Here is a 21,085-nt window from a genome sequence, read left to right as displayed (position 1 = left end):
TGTCTCTTTTTTGTTTGCTACTTTGCCCTCAGCAACTACAATGCTGCCTAACACATAGTAATGAACCCGTGAATGGTTATTGAATGAAAAAAGTGTGATTCAGCCTAGGCTCAAAGAAGATTTTGTAAGACCAACTCAACTCAAAGTGATTTGGAGAACGAACTCATTCCCCTTCATATAGATCTACAGTGAAATGCCGTATTTTCCAGCAAATTGCCCCCAAAACATATTTTAACCAAATTCTTCCTCAAGCCTTGTTTGGATCACGCCCTTTGCTAAATCCCAGCTCTGCTCACTTTCACCTTACCCAGCGTTCCTGTGGCCCCGACCTGCCTGGCTGGTGCAAGAACAGAGTTGTTTGCCAGGCCCCCACTGGGTGTGAGGCACAGTCAGGGTGGGGAGAATCAGGCCTGGCAGGAGAAATTGGAGGCTTCTCCACTCCTGCTAAGTCAAATATGACAGTTATGAGTCCCCAAAACCTGTTGCCAACAACAACAAATGTTTAATTGCCCTTGTTGTCACGGAGACCCAAACCAAAATGCTCAGCCTGCGTCCTGTTGGCCCAGGAGCCAGGGTCACAAAACCAGGAGTGTCTAAATCAAAGACGACGGGCACCTATTTTCCCACTTTACACAAGTTTACTTTGCACGTTGTACAAAATGTGGATGGCACAGGTGAGGAAAAATCAAAATTACCCACAGAATCCCAATACCAAGAAATAATCACCACAAATATGTGGGTGCAGCCAAACAAAGAAACAAAAAAAGCAAACAGCTGAACTACAGTCTCGGAACACCCCCAGTTTTATCTGAAAACCAGAATCATACCTGGTATATATATATATATATATAGCATCTAGGCATATAAAAATACATCTCAAAGATATACACTTGGAGTTCCCGTCGTGGCGCAGTGGTTAACGAATCCGACTAGGAACCATGAGGTTGCGGGTTCGGTCCCTGCCCTTGCTCAGTGGGTTAATGATCCAGCATTGCCGTGAGCTGTGGTGTAGGTTGCAGACGCGGCTCGGATCCCACGCTGCTGTGGCTCTGGCGTAGGCCAGTGGCTACAGCTCCGACTGGACCCCTAGCCTGGGAACCTCCATATGCCATGGGAGCGGACCAAGAAATAGCAAAAAGACAAAAAAAAGATACACACTTAATTTTTATAGTAGTCATTATTTATCATAATTTAAGGAAATTTAAAATGTTTTGTCATAAGCATATTCCAGATCATCAAATGTTCTTCTAAAACATGATTCCTTATAGATGAACAGGATGCACCAAAAAGAAGTGCCATGAAGATTTCAGGGAATCATCTTAAAGAGTTTCACTCTATCCGCTGTCCAGGTCCCCAGAGGGAAAGGACTTTGCTGCTTAAGAAGCAGCAGTGCAGGTGGGAGGCAGACCCCTTAGAAGCCAGAAGTGAGGGTCAGCATCAGAGGGGGGCCAGCCTTCAACAGTTACAGCCAGTCACATATGCACACACCCCTCTGCCAGCCAAGGTGCCTGAAATCTCACCAACAGACATTCAGTCCTTTGTGTGCAACTCTCCAATCAAAAGCTCAGTCAAGATTCATGATAGAGATCCATATTACACCCAGACCACTTGGTAACAAAATATTAACAGGTACATATATATATATTCAAACATGTATGTGCACACGTATAGGCACAGGAAAAAAGGAAAGAGAGGCCACAACATGGGCCTTAAGTCATGAGACCTCTGGAGGTTGAGGAAAGAGACAGTCATTCTGTTAGTTCACACTTTCTGATAAGGCTTGAATTTTTCAGTTGTAATGAAGGACATATATCACTTTCTAATCAGAGAAAATGCTCTTTCTTAAACATTAAAAACAAACTCTCCTGTGAGGGCCTTTGAGCCTGCTATTCCCTGCTCTTCCTGGATAACCACAGCCTTCACGCTCTGTGCAGATGCCACCTCCTCTGTGAAGCCCTCCCTGACCACCCTGTTAAAACAGCAGCAGCCTCTCCAGCTTTCATGCCATTTTCTCTACCCGCCACCCAATTTTTTTGTTCTCCACGGAACTCGCTCGGCCTGTGTCCCACCATTTATTTCACTCACTGGTTAATTGTCTGTCTCACCCCAACCAGAATGTCAACTCCACGACGGCACATATTTTTGTCTCCTTTGCTCCCTGGTACCTCCCCAGTGCCTGGCATGTGGTAAATGCTCAGTGAACAACTGCCTTGCCCTGTGGGGACGAAGTCACCAACCCGAAAGGTCAGGCATTGAGTCAGTTACTTTTGGGGGGACTGAAAAGGATGGGGTCCACTGCTTCCAGAAATCCATCTTTTCAATACACTCACACAAGCACACAGCAATGTAGGTACAAGGATGTCCAGTGCCTGCTGCCCACAAAAGTTAAAAACTGGGACTAACCTACTTGTCTCAGTGAAAGACTGGCTTCCTAGTTCCTGATACAGCCAAACAGTGGGGCACTAGGCCATTATTTAGAAGAATTTTCGAACTTAATAAAAGAATAAGTTGCATCTAAATCACTAATGTGAAAATATACCCATAATATACAGTTAAATTTGAAAAGCAAGTAGACATGGCTATGATTTTACATTGCTTCCCTAAAAAAAAAAATATGAAAGGTAAACCAATCTGTTAGTAGCAATTGCAACTACTGCTGTGGCGGTGAGAGGGAATACACGGTGAGAAATAGGGCAGCTTTATATACATTTATTTTTTTCTCCAAACCAACCAGCATTGGGAGTTCCTATTGTGGCTCAGCAGTAAAGAACTCAACTAGCATCCATGAGGACACAGGTTTGATCCCTGGCCTCAACTCAGTGGGTTAAGGTATAGCCACAGACACAGCTCGGATCCCAAGTTGCTGTGGCTGTGGTGTAGGCTGGCAGCTGTAGCTCTGATTCGACCCCTAGCCTGGGAACTTCCATATGCTGCGGATGCGGCCCTAAAAAGACCAAAAAAAAAGAGAAAAGAACTTGGAGGAAAGAAGGTGCTCTCTGCTCTGCCCCAGGACCCAGCCCTGCAAGACACTGCTATCCTGTTCTTGAGCCCCACCCCCCACCCCCGCTGCCGCCCCAGGTCCCCTGGAGCTGCGTCCTGGGGCAATCCTGCTGTGCCCTATGGCTCTGAATTGTATTCTCGCTTGACTCGTGTAAGAATTTATGAAATACAGTCTCTGAATTACCCTATCTTTGAAGATTAAAGCTGGAAAGCGCCTAAGAGGTCACCTCACCCAGGGGAGACAGCACAGGGTGATGCGTCCGGGGTCAGAGGGCAAAGGACCAGAGGAAGGGAGAACAGATGGCCCAATCCCCGCTCACATGTCATGCAAAACTCAGGAGGGCTTTTAACAGGGGGTTCTGGAAATGCCGCCTTTCCTCACCTCCCTAAATGCCCCTACCCCCCGACCCCCGACCCTGGGGAGCTCCTCCCAGACACAGCAGCTCAGCAGCCAAGAGCCTGAGCAGTACCATCATCTCCAACGTGCCTCTCCGGGCCCTGGGGAGAACCAGGCTGGGCCCCGGCCCGCCGCCCCATCCCAGCTGTCCACCTCTGGTTCACAAGCCACACCCTGCCTGAGCCTGGCCAACCTTTTCCACCGATGCACTGGACTGCAGCAACAGCTTCTTGTGGAGCTCCCCCCTTCTTTCAGCCTCTCCCAAAACTGCCCGGTTGCCATGGGGTATTCTTGACGGACGGAGGTTGCCAGTGCTGAGAGGTTTCTGGAAAGCAAAATGGGCCTCCTAGGTCATCAGGAGAAGGTCCCCAGGGAACAGAGGGCTGCTGAAAGAGCGGCCACCCCAGCCCCACTCAGTAGATACACCCTCCAGTGGAAGGTAGATCCTGGGCGTAAAGACACTCAGACGTCGGGGGAAGCGGTGCTCTCTTGTTTTAAATTACCAGCAGCTTCCACTCTCAGGGCAGAGACTGGGGCTGGCCTTCGGGGAAGCTCCCTTCTCTGTCCTGGAAGAGACACGCTGGCTAGAAGGGCAGAGAGAGGAGGGTGCAGAGCCCTTGCTCTAGAAGAAAAGAACGCAGTGGTGCAACGCGGACCCTCCAAGGTGGTGCGAAAGCCTCAGAGTGACACAGGTGCATCCATCTCACAACAGGATGGGTCCGGCAGGTCGTGGAGGCCTAGATGCAGACCGCCCTGCGCCTCGTAAGCGTTGTGTACTTGGGGAAGGTGCGGTTTCTCACTCAAGCCCCAGCTCCCAGGAACAGGAGCCAGACTTTAGTTGCTGAGACAACGTGATTGGTCCCCAGGCCCCTCACAAGAGATCACTGTTTTTGTCTGCCAAGGGTCAGAGGCCAAAGTATCCTGTGTGAGCAGGGAGAGCATGGCTCCCCCTTCTTCTTTCCTCCTACCCTCAAAATAGGACCATCAGTCAAAACTGGAAAGGTTTCTTCTGGGGCAGAGGCCAGGGCTCACACAGGAGAGGGGTGGGGGCTGCCTCTGGGCCTCAGACCGCTGCAGCCTGTTCTCTAGGTACAGGAGGCTTGTTGGAGGAGGCGGGCCAGCGGCTCGTCTCTGCCAGGGTGACATGAGCCCTGCTTCAGAGAAAGGCTTTAACCCCTAGCTGTGATCTCTGGCTGGAATTCCCTCCAGGTCCTGCCCCCGAGCCCGCAGACATTAGGTCTGTACACTGGGAAGGCACTGGGCCCAGGCAGCCATGGGCCCAAGCAGGGAGGGACCCCACCCAGCCCAACCTCCTCAGCCAGCCACCTGCAGGGGCACAGGCCCCGCTGGCTCCTTGTCTCTCAGATGTCTCATCACCGGGGGCGCCGACATCAGGTTCCGCCTCAGGCTGGTATTGGCGGTGACCCTGGCGCTAGAGCCCAGGGGCTGCATGGGGGTTTTGTATGCCCACTTGTGCTCCACATAGGGCTTGCTGAGCCTGTGGCTCTCAGTCTCGCAGTTGGCCATGTCCTGCACCTGTGCTGGGGAGGGAGACACCCCTGAGACCACAGCTCTGAGAGACAGGGAAGCTTCCCCCTGCCCCACACCAACCCTCCTGGCCCTCTGGGGCCCAGAAACCCAGTGCCCTTATGGGCACTGAAGCAGGGCCTGTCCCTGGGCCACCACCAAGTACCAATGGGCGGGAGATGGTTCAAAGGAGGGACTCAGTTCCCCATCTGTAAAACAGATAGCGGTTTCCAAATTTTTTTTTTTTTTTTTTTTTTTTTTTGGCTTTTTAGGGCCCACCGGTGGCATGTGGAAGTTCCCAGGCTAGGGGTCCAATCAGAGCTACAGCTGCCGGCCTACACCACAGCCATAGCAATGCCAGCTCCAAGCCACATCTGCAACCTATACCACAACACTGGATCCTTAACCCACCAAGCAAGGACAAGGATCAAACCCGCATCCTCCTAGATCCTAGTCAGGTTCATTAACCACTGAGCTCCTCCAAGTCTTTTTGAATTTGTTTCTAATCTAAAGGGAAACTCCAAAGTGTAAAATAGAAAAAAAGTCTCAGGGGCTCCAGGAGAAGTCTCCAAGCATCTCTTCACAACATGTTCAGAAAACTACTGGATGGGGTGACCCCAAAGGCCCCTTCCAGCCTTAATCTCCAACAATGTGGTAATTCAGAGGCTGTATGGACTTCCTAAGTCTTACCCTGAGCCCAGCGAGCCCAGAGCGGTAATCGGTAGCAATGATGGATAAGATGCGAGCCACCCTCAAGGAGAGAGTAATCTCCTCAGGAGAAGAGGGCCAGCACCACTAGGCTCCAGCGTCGGACTGCCTGGATTTGCATCTATCACTTCTTGGCTGTGTGACCTCAGGCAAGATGCTTAACCTCTCTGTGCCTCTTTCCCTATCTACCAAATGAAAATAATTATTTTTAAAAAAACCTACCATCTCCCAACCTCCTCCAGAACTAGTCACCGTCATTCTGTCTACTTCCCAGGGTGCACCCCAACCTCCCCCACACCCCAACCCCAATCACTCCGAGAAGCCCCACGTGATTCTGGCCCAGAGCTGAGAGAGAAGAGTGTGTTCCTGCTGACCATACCCTCTTGGGCAGCAAGGGCAAGGGGCTCCGAGAGGCGTTGAAGTTGAAGATGGGCTTTAACATGCTGATGTTCCAGAAGAGGATGTCCCCGTTGTAGGAGGAGGTCCCGAGGAACTGGTTCTGGTACCTGGCCATGCTCAGGACGTCCTCCGTGTGGAAGGTCTGCCAGTGGTAGCACAAGAGCACCGGCTTGGTCTTGTGGAACCTGCACACCTGGCCGGAGGCAGGAGGGCTGAGAGCTCCGCCTTCAAGGTCTCCTGGGAGAACAGCAAGGCCTCTAGGATTCGGAGCGCTGACTCGGAGGAGGACGCCTCCGGAGGAGGTGAGGAGCAGGGCTGAAGCTCTGCCCTGCTGAGCTCATTTACTAAGCACCTACTATGCACCTCCCTGTCCCGGGGCTTTATAAACACTGATCTTACAGACGTGCCCCATCTCAACACCTGAGTGAGGATTCAGGTTGAAAGAAGGGGAAACCACAGTCCTAGAAAGGCCCTCTGAAGAGGCAGGGGCCGTGCATGTGTTGTCCTTTCTGCATGGAATGTCCCTCCTGCCCCTAGCCCGTCACTGCTTCCCTGAGACCCCCTCCTGCTCACTCTTCAGGCCCCACCCCCCAGGGGCATCTTCACAAGAGTCTTTTTTTTTTTTTTTTTTTTTTTGCTTTTTAGGGCCACACTCGCAGCATATAGAGGTTCCCACACTAGGGGTCAAATCAGAGCTACAGCTGCCGGCCTACACCACAGCCACAACCACAGCAACACGAGATTCAAGCTAAGTCTGTGACCTACACCACAGCTCATGGCAACACCGGATCCTTAACCCACTGAGCGAGGCCAGGATTGAACACACATCCTCATGGATACTAGTCAGATACATAAATGGCTGAGCCACAGCAGGAGCTCCATGAGCCTTTTCTGATGGTCCCTGGGACTAGATGAGATTTCTGCCCCCTCCCCCTCGAAACCTGTATTTATTTTGCCATAGCACTCCACACACTATCATTACAACTGAAATTATCTGACTAGTGTCTGCCTCCCAGGAGCTCCGGGACGGAGAGGCGTTGCCATCATTCTTGTCCTTACTCATCCCCAGCGCTTAGCACAAAGCCTAGAACACACGGGCTTCAGGGAGCGATGAATAAATGGAGAGGTGAGGAGATGAAGCCACAGACACCACCCACCACTAACTTCCTGCTGGGTGCCCCACCCAGCAGCGAAGCCAGGCATGGAGGAAACTGCCTCGGGTGCAGCTCTCCCCCGTCAGCTGCCCTCCCCTCCCCGCGTGCGCCCCAGCTACGCACATGAAGTAAGTGATTCTCTTACTCCATCCCGTCACGTAGAATACTTTGTTCATGTGGACGATCCCACTAATCTGTTGAAGATGAAAGGAAACAGATCCCTAAGGTACCTCAGAGAAAACGGCTCTAGGCCCCAAACATCTCCCTAACTGGACCAAGAAGCCACAACTCTCCCTGATGGTGAGAAGCCCCTGAGGTCATGAATACCACCAGGGATTTTTCAATTTGCTCTCAGATCACATCATCCACTCAGTGAACTTAAGGAGGCAGACTGGGCAGGGAATTCAAGTCCATCATCTAAGGGGATAGCAGGGAAACAGACAGGGACTTGGCCAAGGTCAAATAACTGAGTGATAGGACCCTGGACCAGTCCTCTCATCCCTGGCTTCTGGCCAAGTGCCCCTTCTGAGTTACCTGAAGAACTAGGTCACACAGGGGTTAGTAATGGGCTCAAGGCCCAAAGCGAGACAGCTGGCTTTGCACGCCGCCACACCCACAGACTGTCCCCATAACCCTGGCAGGCATCTCCCAAAGAGGACTGAGCAGGGGTGGCTCTGAATCACATGACCCTGATGCCAGAAATGCCATCCACAGCTCTACTCTGTCAGGTGAGCAGTGCTCACATACTAAAAGAGCAGGGGTTGCTAATAGTTGTAGTACGCCTACCTAGGACAGGCCCTGTTAGAGTTCCCATTGTGGCGTAGTGGAAACAATCCCTACGAGGATCCATGAGGATGTGGATTCAGTCCCTGGCCCCGCTCACTGGGTTAAGGATCCGGCATTGCCGTGAGCTGTGGTGCAGGTGGCAGACAAGGCTCAGATCTGGCGTGGTTGTGGCTCTGGTGTAGGCTGGCGGCTTCAGCTCTGATTTGACCCCTAGCCTGGAAACCTCCTTATGCCACAAGTGCGACTGCAAAAAGCAAAAAAAAAAAAGGTCAGGCCCTATCTTCATTTATTTTATGCAAGAGAACACAAAGGCTCAAGGGAGGCATGAAGCCAGGCAGTCCATGTGCACAGGCTTTCAGGGAGGCGTGAAAAACAGTGCGTCTCAGGGTCACGGGAGCTGTGAGGGGCCCCAGCTGAGGGACCAGACTGACCTCCATCTGGTCCGGGTTGGGGAAGGTCAGCAGGCATTCGCCAGCGGCGTGGTTCCACATCTTCACGGTGCCGTCCCGCAGACCCGTGAGCAGGCACCCCTCTGACTCGTCCAGGGACATGGCGGTCAGCTCCACGTGCTGGTCACCAGTCACGGAGAACTCCATCCTCCTCCTGCCCGACACGACCTCCCACACACTCACCACGCCGCTCAGGCAGCCGCTCACCACCTGTGGGTGCACACAGCCGGGGGTCCCGGAGGAAAGAGGACCCCCACTCCCAAGGGCAGCCTCCAGCTGTCACGACTGGGGGCAGCCCAGCCACCACTCCACGCTGAGAAGACAGGTGTTTGGGGTCCTCCTGCTGCAGGATAAGCTTTTTTTTTTTTTTTTTTTTAAGCCTGCGCTTATGGTATTTGGTAGTTCTCAGGCTAGGGATCGAATTGGAGCTGCAGCTGCCAGCCTACACCACAGCCACAGCAACACCAGAACCGAGCGGCGTCTGTGACCTACACTGCAGCTCAGGGCAAGGCAGGATCCTTACCCCACTGAGCGAGGCCAGGGATCAAACCTGCATCTTCATGGACACTATGTTGGGTTCATTACCACTGAGCCACAAGGGAAACAGGCCTTCCTCTGCCCCGGGGCACCAGGCAGTACAAACTGACACCATTTTTTTGAAGGAAAGAGTTCAGGAAAATCCCCTTTAACTCAGAAATAGCATTTATGAGAATCTATCCAGAACAAATAATCTCTACTCCAGAAAAGATGTTTACCAAAAAAAAAATAATTAATCAAAATAAAAACTGACAGGAAATACACTAACTGCCCCCTAAGCAGGGAAAAGCTGAGCGTAAAGGTGGGTCATTCCACCTAAGGCAATATTACAACTGTGACAGTGCAACAGGAGCAGGCAAGGCTATCGCAGACCAACCCTGCTGCTAAGAACAGCTAGAAACACTGGGGAAGGAGGATTTTTAACTTTCTGAAGGCACCGAAGAGCCCTAAGGTATGAGGGGGGGGTGGTGTCAGGAGCCAGAACAAGAGGGAAGCCCGAGGAGGTGAGCTCTGGCCTCGCGAACTCCAGGTCACCACACAGCAGAGGCAGCCTGCCCTGCCAGCGCCCAGGCCGGGAAAGGGATCCAGGGGGAGAGGGCGGAGGCCCCAGGAGCCCTTTCTGTCCCCACACTTCAGAAACCATGTGCCCTGCAGCCCTGCCCACCAGAGATCTCTACACAAAACCAGGGGCTGCCCGCGGCCTGGGCCTCCCTCCCCTCCCTCACAGGACCAAGTCGAACCAGGGCTTCTCTGCAAATGGCCCCTGGGAACAGCACCTGCCCTGGCAACCTCGTGTTCCCTCTCCCACAGTGTGAAGAAGGCTGCCCCGCTAGAAGTGACCCAAGGCGGTAGCCAGCCGGCACCAGGCTCAGGGCAGTTTGGTGACCTTCTGACCATGTGGTGGAGCCCCCATCTCACCTGGGCCCGCCTTCTGCGGCCCTACACCACCATCCAAGCCGTGAGAATTCTGCCCGTTCCACCCTCTGCTCGCTCCCCATGTCACCGGCACTGATGCTGGCCTCAGAGACGAGCTGCTGCCCACTCACCTGCTTGAAAACCTTGCTGTAGAGGACGGCGCACAGCGGCGAGCTGTAAGTCGTGGTCTTCGCCTCTGCTCTCCCAGGGCCCTGTGTCTCCAAGTACCCTTTCAGGATGCCAATCTGCAGGTGGGGAGGCCGTCAGAAGGGAGAAACTTCCAGTGAGACATCAAGACATCTTTGACTGCATGCAGGCCTGCTGATACCTCTCGCCCCTACTTAATGGCCCCCACACTTCCCGAGGTCAGGGCTCCTAAGCCCTAGTGTTCCTACCATCTCAAAGTCCAAGTCCAAGGTCCCTTCTATAACTCCTGAGAAGCGTAAGACCTCGATCTGGTGTCTACTCGTCCAGGAAGCCTTCCCTGACTACCCTTGCCTCAGGCCAAGCTCAGGGTCTTCTCTGTGCTCCACGAAGCACCCAGCTCACATTTCCCTCATAACACACAGCTTCTGCTACTAAATGTATCTGTTCTCCTTCCACCCTATAGGTTCCTCAAGGGAAAGGAGAATGTCTAATTAATATATACTCCCCTCCTAACAAAAGGCAAAGGGTTGATAATGTTTGATGATTTGAAATGAACTTCAAAGGTCTAATTTTTTCTTTTATTTTTAGGGCTGCACCTGCAGCATATGGAAGTTCCCAGGCTGGGGATCAAATCAGAGCTGCAGCTGCTGGCCTGTGCCAGAGCCACAGCAACTCCAGATCTGAACAGCATCTGTGTCCTACATTGCAACTTATAGCAACACTGGATCCTTAACCCACTGAACAAGGCCAGGGATCAAACCCATATCGTCATGGATACTAGTCGGGTTCTTGACCCACTGGGCCACAATGGTTACTCCCCAAAGGTCTATTTAATTCAATAAATGCTGGCAGCCAGTCTGGCACTCAGCAGAGATGAAGGAAGCCACCAACTTCCTTCTCAAGAAAGCTGCCATCTGGGAGAGCCAGCCAAGAGCACAAGGACACATTATGTGTCCCCTGGCAAGATGGCCTGGACAGCAGAGAGAAGACCTCGGTGGGGCTACCACTTCCTCTCAACCACAAAGGGAGACACTCGCGTCTCCCTTTCTAGACAGAGCCTCCCCATCCGCTGACAGCCCCTAAGCTCCCCTCTTGTCACAGGCCCCCCTGCCACCCTAGACGGTCAGCCTCTTCTGCTTCTCCCAGACCATCCTGTCTTCCAGGGTCAGGACAGGCCTCACCTGGGCACCAGCTAAATCATGGCTCACAGACAGTCTTAACACTGGGTCTTGCCCTCAGAGGGGCTGCTTGGGTGTGGATCCCACCCTCCTGGGGTTTGAGATTTGGCAAGAAAGACAATCATGTGACCGTGACAGGGCAGAGTATCGAGAGGAGATGCAAGAGCTTGGAGCAGCCGGGGTGGGGGGTGGGGTTTCTAACCCAGCATGGGGGGCTTCCAGGAGGAGGGTCAGGAGGATGAATGGGTGGGGAGGAGAGCATCGCAGAGGAGGCTGGGGGCCTACAAACAGTCCTCTGGGGGATCCCAAGAGACAGGAGCTTCACGGGCCAGGCCACAGAGCCCAGCAGCTTTGTCCTCGTGGCACAAAGCAGTCTCAGGAGGGGCATGATGGGACCACCCTCAGTGTCCCACGGACTACAGGCCCCGGCTGTGGTGGCCACCCTCCACCTAACACTCACTGAACAGGTGCTGCAGACAAGGCTGTTGTCATCCTTGTGGAAGTAGGCGCTGGTGATAGGCCGGTGTCCCAGAGCAAAAAGCTTCCCGCAGAAGGACTGCAGACATTCGTAGTCCTGCATGTCCCACACGCGAATATTCTGCAGGTGTGAAGGGGCAGAGAGGCCAAGAATGGGTCTTTGGGGATGCAGCCGACACCTAAGGCCTGGGGTTGCTCCTGGAGCAGGGCCAGGGCCCCAGTGCAAGCACTTCCAGTGCATACCCACCTCGCTAAGGGCCTGCCGCCGATGGCCACTCTGCACCAGAGGTGCTGTGCTTATGCTCATATGAGGAGAGCAAGCACCGCCCTCCCCAGCCTCCCCCAGCGCCTTTATCCTGCTTGAGCAGCAGCGGCTCACCAACTGAGGAAGAAGACCATGCAAGGCAGCAAACGCCCCTGCAGACTCTCGCTCCCACTCCAGCCTCCCCAAAGTAAAGCCAGATGAGGCACAGAGAGAGCTGCCAACCTAACTGCCCAAAAGGCCAAAAGGCCAGCCTGTCCCCCTCGAGTTCCTCCGAAATGGAGGACATGTCCCCAGAGGGACAATATCTCCGAGGCATCGGCAGCAAGCTGGCCAGGGCATGGACTTTGAGTTGACCAGACTCCAAGGCCACATCCAGGGTCTGCCCATCATTGACCACGACGGTTTGGGCAAGTCTGTTCCCGTCCCCCTGCCCACCCCTCCAGCCTCAGATCCTTCATCAGAAGTGGTGATGCCCAGGAGTTCCCGTCGTGGCTCAGCAGAATTTGACTAGTATCCATGAGGACGCAAGTTCCATCCCTGGCCTCACTCAATGGGTTAAGGATTCGGCATTGCTGTGAGCTGTGGTGTAGGTCACAGATGTGGTTCGGATCTGCCATTGCTATGGCTGTGGTGTAGGCCGGCAGCTAGAGCTCCAATTAGACTCCTAGCCTGGGAACTTCCATATGCCATGAGTGTGGCCCTACAGGAAAAAAAAAAAGAAGAAGAAGTGGTGATGTCCCCCTCCCAGCTGCCAGAATTCCAGACAATGGCGAGTGTGGGGATGTGTTGCGGGGCATGGCCTGGTGATCCAAGGACCCTGCCAGCTCCTGATCTACTGAGTCCCAGGAGACACAAATTTGTCCCTTGCAGGAGGGCACCTGGAACCGTTGGCCTGCATCCCCTGCAGCCCAGCAAGCAGGGTAAGACCCTGAACCCACAGCTCAGAGGAGCAAGGTAACGGGCCTGGGCAGGGAACTCCAGGCATTTAGGAAAGGACCAGTCAGGCCCTGACAGCCAGGGCAGCTGCTAAGGGGTCACCGGGAGAGCTGGGAGGAGCAGGTTTGGACCTGGGGGAGGGGGGACAAAGGCAGGGGAATGGCTCACATGTCTTATACACCTACTGCATGCCAGACATGACACTGCTTTGACCGCCAGCTCTCCTCTAAACCACACCACACCCATGCTCTGGATGAGGAGCCCCAGAAAAGGGAAGGGCCTCACCCAGGACCATAAAGTGAGAAGCCAGGCTGGACTCCATGGGAACTGGGCTCAGGCCTCTTTTGGGATGGTCAGAAACTCATGGCCTCCTCTTGGCAGTGCCACCTGGGGTGCCTCCTTCTAGGCCTTAGGCCATGGTGGAACAAAGGGCAGGGAGGTCACAGCACTGCCCTGGGCCTCGGGCTCCTGCCAACTGCCGGCATCTTTGCTGGGGAACTGAAACTAGTGGGGGGCATCAGAGCCAAGCTCCCCGAGGGCGAGACCTTATCCTTGGAGATGCTGAGCAGGATGCTGTTGTTGTTGCTGTTCACGAGGATGTGTGTCACCGAGGTCTGGTGCCCCTTCATCAGCCACAGGGGCTTCTTCGAGAAGAAGGGGTTCCACAGGCGGATGAGGGGGTCATAGCCACCAGTCACTGGAGTTGAAAAATGGGCATCAGCCACTGGAGACCCAGGTTGAGACCTTGTCTTGGGGCCAGGCCTTGGACTCCAGCCAGGTTTGGCAGGTGGCGGCATTGCTACCATCCATCCCTCTGCCCTTCCCGCCCCACCCCCATCTGCCACCATGTCAAGCAAGCCTGTGTCACCGCTCTACTCCAGGTGCCCAGGAGCAGGGACCAGAGCGGCCAGAGGCCAGACGCTGCAAGGCCTCCTCCTCAGCCTAGTGGTCCCCATGCCCCCAGCAGCCCTCACCCTAGTTCCGCCAGACCACAAAGCTCACTCACCCAGGACGTTCTTTTCTGGGCAATAATCGAAGCAAAGAATCCCTTTTCTTAAATTCAGCACTGAAAACCTACAACAGCAAAAGAGGAGGCTGTAACTGGCAGCCTTGGAGGATCTTCTGAGCCTGGGGTATGGAGGAGCTGGAGACAGGGCTGCTGGGAGACAGGTGCGGGGGGAAAGCCATTATCTCCCCACCCAAGGAGGGGTGCAACCCCCAAAACCCTACCCTAGGCTCGCCCTGCAGCCAAGGCAGGACTGAGCACTGCAGGCAGAGAAGCAGCCCCTACCAGGCCTGAAAGCAGCTGAGCATGGAGAAGACATGCACCTGTGGCCTGCAGGTAACAGCAGCCCCAGAGCAGGGGCAGGCACTGTGGCCATACCATGCTCACCTTGTTCCAGGGGAAACTTAACTGCACCTGCACCTTGGCTATATGGGGACAGATGTCCTCCCACTCCAACCAAAAGGGGAGGGGAGCAAAGAACAAAGATCCTGGGTGCTGTGTTCCTGTTCGGGGTGCTGTCTCGTGGGTCACCTGGACTCCTCACACCACCCTGAAGACTATCATCTGACGAGTGCCACAAGGAGGGCAGGGAAAGGAGAAGTTAAGGAGCTGGCCCAAGGGCACGTGCTTGGCAAGATGGGGGTCAGGATTCCAATTCCGGGTGAGCACAGCAGGAAGAGGCAGGAGGCTCAAGAACTGGAGCTCCAGGAAAGGAAGAGGTGTAGCAGGGCCAGGTAGGGCTCAGGAAGGCCAGGGGGACCCAGGCAGGGGTCCTGGGAAAGTCAGGGGGGAGGTCAGGCCAAGCGGCCCTCAAAGCCTGAGAACCCTGGAAGCTCTGGGCCTTTGCACATGCTGTTCCTTCGTATGCACACATCCTGCCTTGCCAGTCACTTTTACTCAAACTCTTCCTTCAAACTCAACAAAGGCCCCCACTGCAGGGCACTCCAGCCCTCTACCCAAGCACACCCTCACTGAACTTGCCTCTGCACTGCTCCTCTGTCACTGCCCAGGGGCCTAAGCCATTTGCCTGGCTGTCATCCTGGAGGCTCCTCTCCTGCCGTCCCTCCCTTTATTCAGCTGGGCTCCAAAGCCCTGTTACCCATGTCCCACCACAGCCCTAGCCTCTACTTAATTTAGGTCCCCTGCATGTCTGCATCGGCCTCCCAGTGTGGGGGTGGGGGTGGGGGTGGGGTGGTGGTGTATCTCTCAACCTCCAGCCTTGCTCCCACTCCCCTGTGCTCGCCACTCCACAGCCAGAAGGATTCCTCTAAAAATCAAGATTTCAAAAAAAAATGTATCAAATACATGTATTGTCAAACCAGATACCCCCTCCCTCCATGCCTATATGTACAGAGAAACAGTCTGGAAGAATAGTCACAGAAAGTCACTAGAAATTATTTCAGGCTGATTCACCCATTTATTCAACCAAGATTTCCTGCCTCCTATACCCTTCCAGGATGACCAGAGGCACAGACGCGATGCCCCCGCCTGCACTGGGGCTTTCCTTCTTGAGGAAAACAGCAGGACCAAGTAAAGGAACAGAGGGACAGGGAGAAGGACATGTACACACCACGGCAAGTCCTGCAGGGAAATAAACAGGCGGTTTTGACACAAAGGCTGGAGAAGAGCAGGTGTGCAGGTGGCTGCTGTGCAGAGAAGGGATTGGAAGTTCAGAGGGGACACGGGGAAAAAGTCCCCAGCAAGCAGTTCAGGTTGGAGAGGGCAGTGGCTTCAACTAGGTGGTTGTGGCAGAAATGGGAAGAAAGCAGGGGAGATGCTGTGGGTCAGTCCACAAGCTCAGCACGGGCTCCCTCCACCCCCACCCTGGCTCCTCCTCCTTCAGATTCCCTGCTGATCTGAGCACCTGAAGAACTCAGCTCAGGCCAGCTGCCAGGAAGCCAGACCCTGAGGCCCACACTCCCTTGGAGGCTAAGGCCGATTCCAGAGGCAGGGTTGGCAGTGCCAGGTTCTCTCTGCAGAGGCCATGCTCTAAGAGGTCATCACCAGAGCAAGAGACTAGCCAGCATTCAATGGTGCCACCTACTGGCTAGTGTGTGGACTGCATTCAGACAAGAAGGAAGGGGGTTCAACCTACCCACAAAATACATCTTAAATCCCTCCATCTCCACTCGGGGCCACCATCACATGCAGCCTCAGTTATTACAATGGCGTCCTCACTGGTGTCCCATCTCCCCTCCTGCCCAAAAACTTGCATCATTACACTGTACACCTGAAACTAATACAATATTATATGTCACTCTACTTGCAACAGAGCAGTGACCCACAGACACTCTACTTGCAACTTATGTCCCCTCCTGCCCACATATATACAGTCTACTTGCAACAGAGCAGAGCCTCTGCTCAAAACTATCCTAGAACGTTGTCCATATCTGATTCCAAATTATTGTAAAAAGATATTTTTGGGACAACTGCGGTAAGATTAACTTGGAATGGGTACTAGTGATATTAAAGCATTATACTATTTCTCTACTTTTGTGTGTTTGAGGTCTTTCATAATAAAAATGTTTAAAAAACAAAAACAAACAAACAACAGGCAGAGAGGAGCAATGCAAAGGCCTGGGGGTGGGAACATGCCTGAACCACAAGGGGGCAGTGTGGCCAGAGTGGGAAGGTGGCAGGGCCAGACCGTGAGGGCCCTCCTGGCCAGGATGAGGTGATCCCCTTGATGTCCTCCTACCATTGAGACCCAATAAAACAAGAAGCTGAATGAAACGCACATCACAGACAAGAGGTAATACTCCCACCAAAGCAGAGAGACGGAGCTCAGCAAACCTGCTCTAAGCAAAATCCCACCATACCACCCCTACTCAAAGCACAAAAACCAAGACTGAAGCACCCCCAGCCTCACCTCCCACCTCCCGCACCCCTCCCACCCTCACTGCCTCAGGCCTATACTCCCCTCCCCCAACCCACAGTTAGTTTCAGGACTTGGATTGAATGGGAGGTAGGGATGACACAGATTCCATCTTTATTTATAATGTTGATTTTTTTAAGAGACAATGTATGCACATACACTTGTGTGACTGATAGCTGATTTTAAAAATAAAAAGAAGAGGAAAAGATTCACTCTGGCTAGAGGAATCTAGAATGAAGGAAATAAATTAGAACCACCTCCAAAGAATTCATGTGGCCAATCATTGACCACACACCATGTGCAGCACTCACTCAAGTCAGCCTTGGGTAAGTGAAGGGCTGTGAACACCCCTATTTTACAGAGGAGGAAATAGGGTTCACAGAGGTGAAGCAACTCACATTCATTCCTTCCCTCAGAAAACATTGTTCAGACTCTCCTCTTACACTGTGCCAGCTTCTGTGCTGAGTTTTGTGTATAAATTGGTGGATAAAAGAAGCCTCATATTTTTGCTGCTGGTGACAGTGCCAGAAGGATGATTACACCAGACTCCATAAAAATTCTCATCACAGAGGAAAAAAATATATGTAACTGTGTGGCTAAAGGATGTTAACTAGACCTACTGAGGTCATTTCACAATATATACAAATATTAAATCATTATACTGTATACCTAAAACTAATATGTCAATTTTCAAATTTTCAAAGTGGACAATCTCTTTTTTTTTTTTTTTTTTGCTTTTTAGGGCCACACCCACAGCATATGGAAGTTGCCAGACTAGGAGTCGAATCAGAGCTACAGCTGTCAGCCTGCACCACAGCCACAGCAATGTGGGATCCGAGCCACATCTGCAACCTACACCATAGCTCATGGCAACACAGTGACCTACCTAGTGAGGCCAGGGATCAAACCCACATCCTCATGGATCCTAGTCGGGTTTGTTAACCACTGAGCCATGAAGGGAACTTCAACAATCTCAATTTAAAAAAAAAAAACAACAGACTCAAGGGCCCATGTTCTAACCACCATACCCCACTGCTGGCCCATAGGACTCACAGGTCCTCCTCAAACCCAGTAGGACCCACAGGACACTGCACTGTCCACAGGAGATGCCACTGTCCCAGAGGCAGCCCTCTCTTCACAGGGATGGTCACATGTGGCTGAAGTGAAGCCAGACTCCCGGAGTGACTGTCACTACCCACCCCCTCCCAGCCCCCCCACCCCCTCCCCAACCTCAGCCTGGAGAGAGGTGCTCCTTACTTGAGGCTCTCAGGGGCTTTGGACGGCAATACTGTCAGCACCAGCGAGGACTTGTCAATGGCAGAACAGGAGGCCACCACATTCAGCTGGGGGATGAACTTGACCAGTTGACACCAGTTGGGATGGAGAGCCTGGGAAGAGAGTGGTGGTGACGGGAGATCCAACCCAAGGACAGTGATCCAGGCCCAGCCCCCTGACCATGACAGGTGTTGGGGACTAGAGGGGCCAAGAGATGACCAAGGCTGGTTCCCTTCTAGTGCTCACTGCTCTGACCAAGGGATTCGGCCCTGCAGGCCTAGTCCAGGTCATGTGACCAGGGGTGTGGCCTTCATTTGTCAGTGGAACAGGCTGAAAGCACTGGAGTCCTTAGTCACATGAACTCTTGTTTATAAGTTAGTGCACAGGCAAGATCAGGCACATACTAATACCATTGCTTGTCACCCCATCCCAAGCTGGGGGGAAGGATGGATCCAGGTCTGCCTAGTCCAGGTCCCTGTCATGCATGGGGAGCCCACCATGGATGAGTCCTGCTTCCCAGTGCCCCCCTGTCCTCTGGGTTTGTCAGGACATGGTATGCAGTGCATGAGGACGTTATCTGGTGCAACTCGAGCAACCAAGGACTAAGTCCCTCGGGTCAAGGACATGGCTGGACAGGCTCTGCGGTCTGGCCCAGTGCTTGGCCTCCCAATCCAGAGATTTTCCTCTCCAGGACAAGAATGCATGAGGTGAGCTGGAGGGGCTGTCAGGCGCTGAGCTGCATTTTGCATGCACTGTTTCCCCAAGCATCTGTCACGCTGAAGCCTGGAGGATGGTTTGATCACCAATGGCCAATGACATAATCAATCGTGCCTCTATAAAGAAGCCTCCATAAAAATGAAAAAGGGTGGGGCTCTGAGAGTTTCTGGGCTGGAGGACATATGGAGGCACAGGGAGAGCAGGGCACCCAGGGAGCGTGGGAGCTCCAGCCCCTTCTACATGCCTTCCCTACACATCTCTTCCATCTGCCTATTCCTAAGTTTTACCTTTTTATGATAAACCGGTAATCTGGTAAACTGTTTCTCTGAGTTCTGTGGGCTGTTCTAGCAAATTAATCAAACCCAAGGAGGGGGGCGTGAGAAGCTGTGATTTACAGCCAGTGGTGGGTCAGAAGCACAGATGATAACCTGAACTTGTGATAGGCATCTGGAGTGGAGGGCACTCTTGGGGGACCCTTAAGCTGTGGGATCTGACACTATCTTGGGGTGGACAGTGTCAGAATTGAGTTGAACTGTAGGATACCCAGCTCACGTCAGAGAATTATTTGGAGGTATGGGGAAAAAACACACTGTAAACAGTATCAGGGTGTTGGGGTAAAGGCAGAGGACTGTTCTAGGCTGGCTGGTTAGGGACCTGAAGGAAGTACGGGGGTAGGGTATAACATACGTGGGGCAGGACACGGCAGCCTGAAGGAACAGCATGTGTCGAGGCCCTGAGGTGAGCAAGAGCTTAGTGCTCAGAGAACAGCAAGGCTGCTGGCCTCTCTGTGGCAGAGTGAGAAGAAAGGTAGAAAGCAAGACTGGAGACAAGCCAGGGGCCAGATCCCCTTACAGCACTTGAGATCTTGTTCAAACAGGAGAGCTGCTGGGGGGTTTTGAGCAAAGGAGGGACATGACTGTATTTCTAGCTCATGATTCCTGAGGCTGCTGGAGAAAGCACAAGTGGAGAAAGGACTCAGAGAAGCACTGAGAAGCCACTGCAGCCACAGGAGAGGTGGTATCTGAGCAATGAAGGCAGTGGGAGCAGACGGGATCCAGCAGCTACCTCCATGGCTTGCCCAGAGACCAAGCCCCAAGGCCTAAGACCGTACCCAGGGGACAGATCCACTTGCTGCATTTATTTTCAGATGGTGCTTATATAGCTAATTACCATGGTAATAGCCTAGGACCAATCCCACCTACCTTCAGCCGGTAACTTCTATACATAGGAGACTTCTCATTTAAGAGCTTCTCTGTGGAAACGCTGGTCCAGTGATCTGAGAGGGGAGATAAGGCCCATGTCATCAGCTCTCCCAGTTTGTAGGACAAGCAAAACCTCAGAAGACCCCTTGAGTCGGTTTGCAGCTCCCATGGGTCTCAAAAGGCTTTTCCATCCAAACCCTCGCTCCAGCCTCACTATGCCCTGGTGAATTCAGGGGGGTGAATTCGGGACCCAGAAAACAGACCTGGGCCGATAAACACGGCTGCCCAGAGACCCCTGGCCAGTGTCTGGAACCAGATTTCCAGCCTCCTCACTCTCCCCAGCAGCTGAGTCTCCACTAGGGAGCTCCGATTTTGCTGGAGTAGAGAATGAACTGAGATCCTGAGTTCTTACTCACACTGAAAATAATCATTTGGGAGTTCATTATCATGCTTCAAACTACATGCACCCCACTTTGTCCAGCAAACACAAGTTCCAGGGAGAAGTAGCACGCATGCGTCTTCAGCATGTCTGGAGCAAACGCACAAGGCACAGCCCTGCCCTCCCACATTCCTCTCCTTCCACCTTAGAGCAAAGCCATGAAGTGTGCTCGTCCCCATTCGAGTAAGGGAGTGGTTAACATCTGGCTCCAGGTCACACAAAGCTGGTCTGTCCAGCCCCTCCCAGCCCCCATTCTGTTTGTCCCCAGTCCTCGGTCACCCTGTGATATGGAAGGACTCTCGTGCAACACTCCAGCTTCATGTGCCTCCCTTCCGATCTCCTGTCCACCGCTTGGCTCAAAGACCACCACAACCTCCTGAGCCAATTCCCAGGGTGGCACAGAGTAACCAGCATGGGATGGGTGAGGGCAGGGTGGGCACCCGAGGCAGAGGCTGACAAGGCAGGCACAGTGGGGTGCCAGCCCCCTGCTGTGTCCAGGGCAGGCTCCTTCTTCTGTCCAGTTAGTGGGTTGCTGCCCCAAACAAGCTGGGCAGGAGGTGTTGCCGAGGCCTGGCAGCTCCTGGACAGCGTCCTGCTCGGAAACTCTGACTAGAAGCCCAAGCAGCAGCTCTGGAGTCCTGGATGGAGGGAAGCTGGTGTCCCTGGGAGCTGGGGCCCTGGCAGCCTCCTCTAGCT

At 53.3% G+C, this 21,085-nt stretch overlaps 1 protein-coding gene across 8 annotated transcripts in view; it reads right to left on the bottom strand.

Moving 5' to 3' along the window:
- The window catches only part of EFCAB8 (EF-hand calcium binding domain 8), a 55,099-nt gene that overhangs the window by 13,223 nt on the left and 20,791 nt on the right, over positions 1-21,085 (bottom strand). For 7 of the 8 annotated variants that reach the window (XM_013985255.2, XM_021078078.1, XM_021078076.1 and 4 more), the window contains 11 exons: positions 19,951-20,024; positions 18,014-18,144; positions 13,882-13,949; positions 13,421-13,572; positions 11,658-11,795; positions 10,004-10,117; positions 8,403-8,630; positions 7,309-7,379; positions 6,012-6,216; positions 4,724-4,933; positions 3,591-3,722 (listed from right to left, as the gene is read on the bottom strand). In XM_013985255.2, the coding sequence (XP_013840709.2) occupies positions 3,591-3,722; positions 4,724-4,933; positions 6,012-6,216; positions 7,309-7,379; positions 8,403-8,630; positions 10,004-10,117; positions 11,658-11,795; positions 13,421-13,572; positions 13,882-13,949; positions 18,014-18,144; positions 19,951-20,024 (1,523 nt within the window). Of the gene's footprint in view, positions 1-3,590; positions 3,723-4,723; positions 4,939-6,011; positions 6,217-7,308; positions 7,380-8,402; positions 8,631-10,003; positions 10,118-11,657; positions 11,796-13,420; positions 13,573-13,881; positions 13,950-18,013; positions 18,145-19,950; positions 20,025-21,085 lie in introns of all 8 variants that reach the window. The other variant, XM_013985259.2, reaches the window with a different exon arrangement.

This window comes from Sus scrofa, chromosome 17 (assembly GCF_000003025.6).
Source record: "Sus scrofa isolate TJ Tabasco breed Duroc chromosome 17, Sscrofa11.1, whole genome shotgun sequence".
NCBI classification, from domain to species: domain Eukaryota; kingdom Metazoa; phylum Chordata; class Mammalia; order Artiodactyla; family Suidae; genus Sus; species Sus scrofa.
Note: the sequence above shows the minus strand (reverse complement) of the source record. Positions and strands in the feature narration are given on the sequence as shown.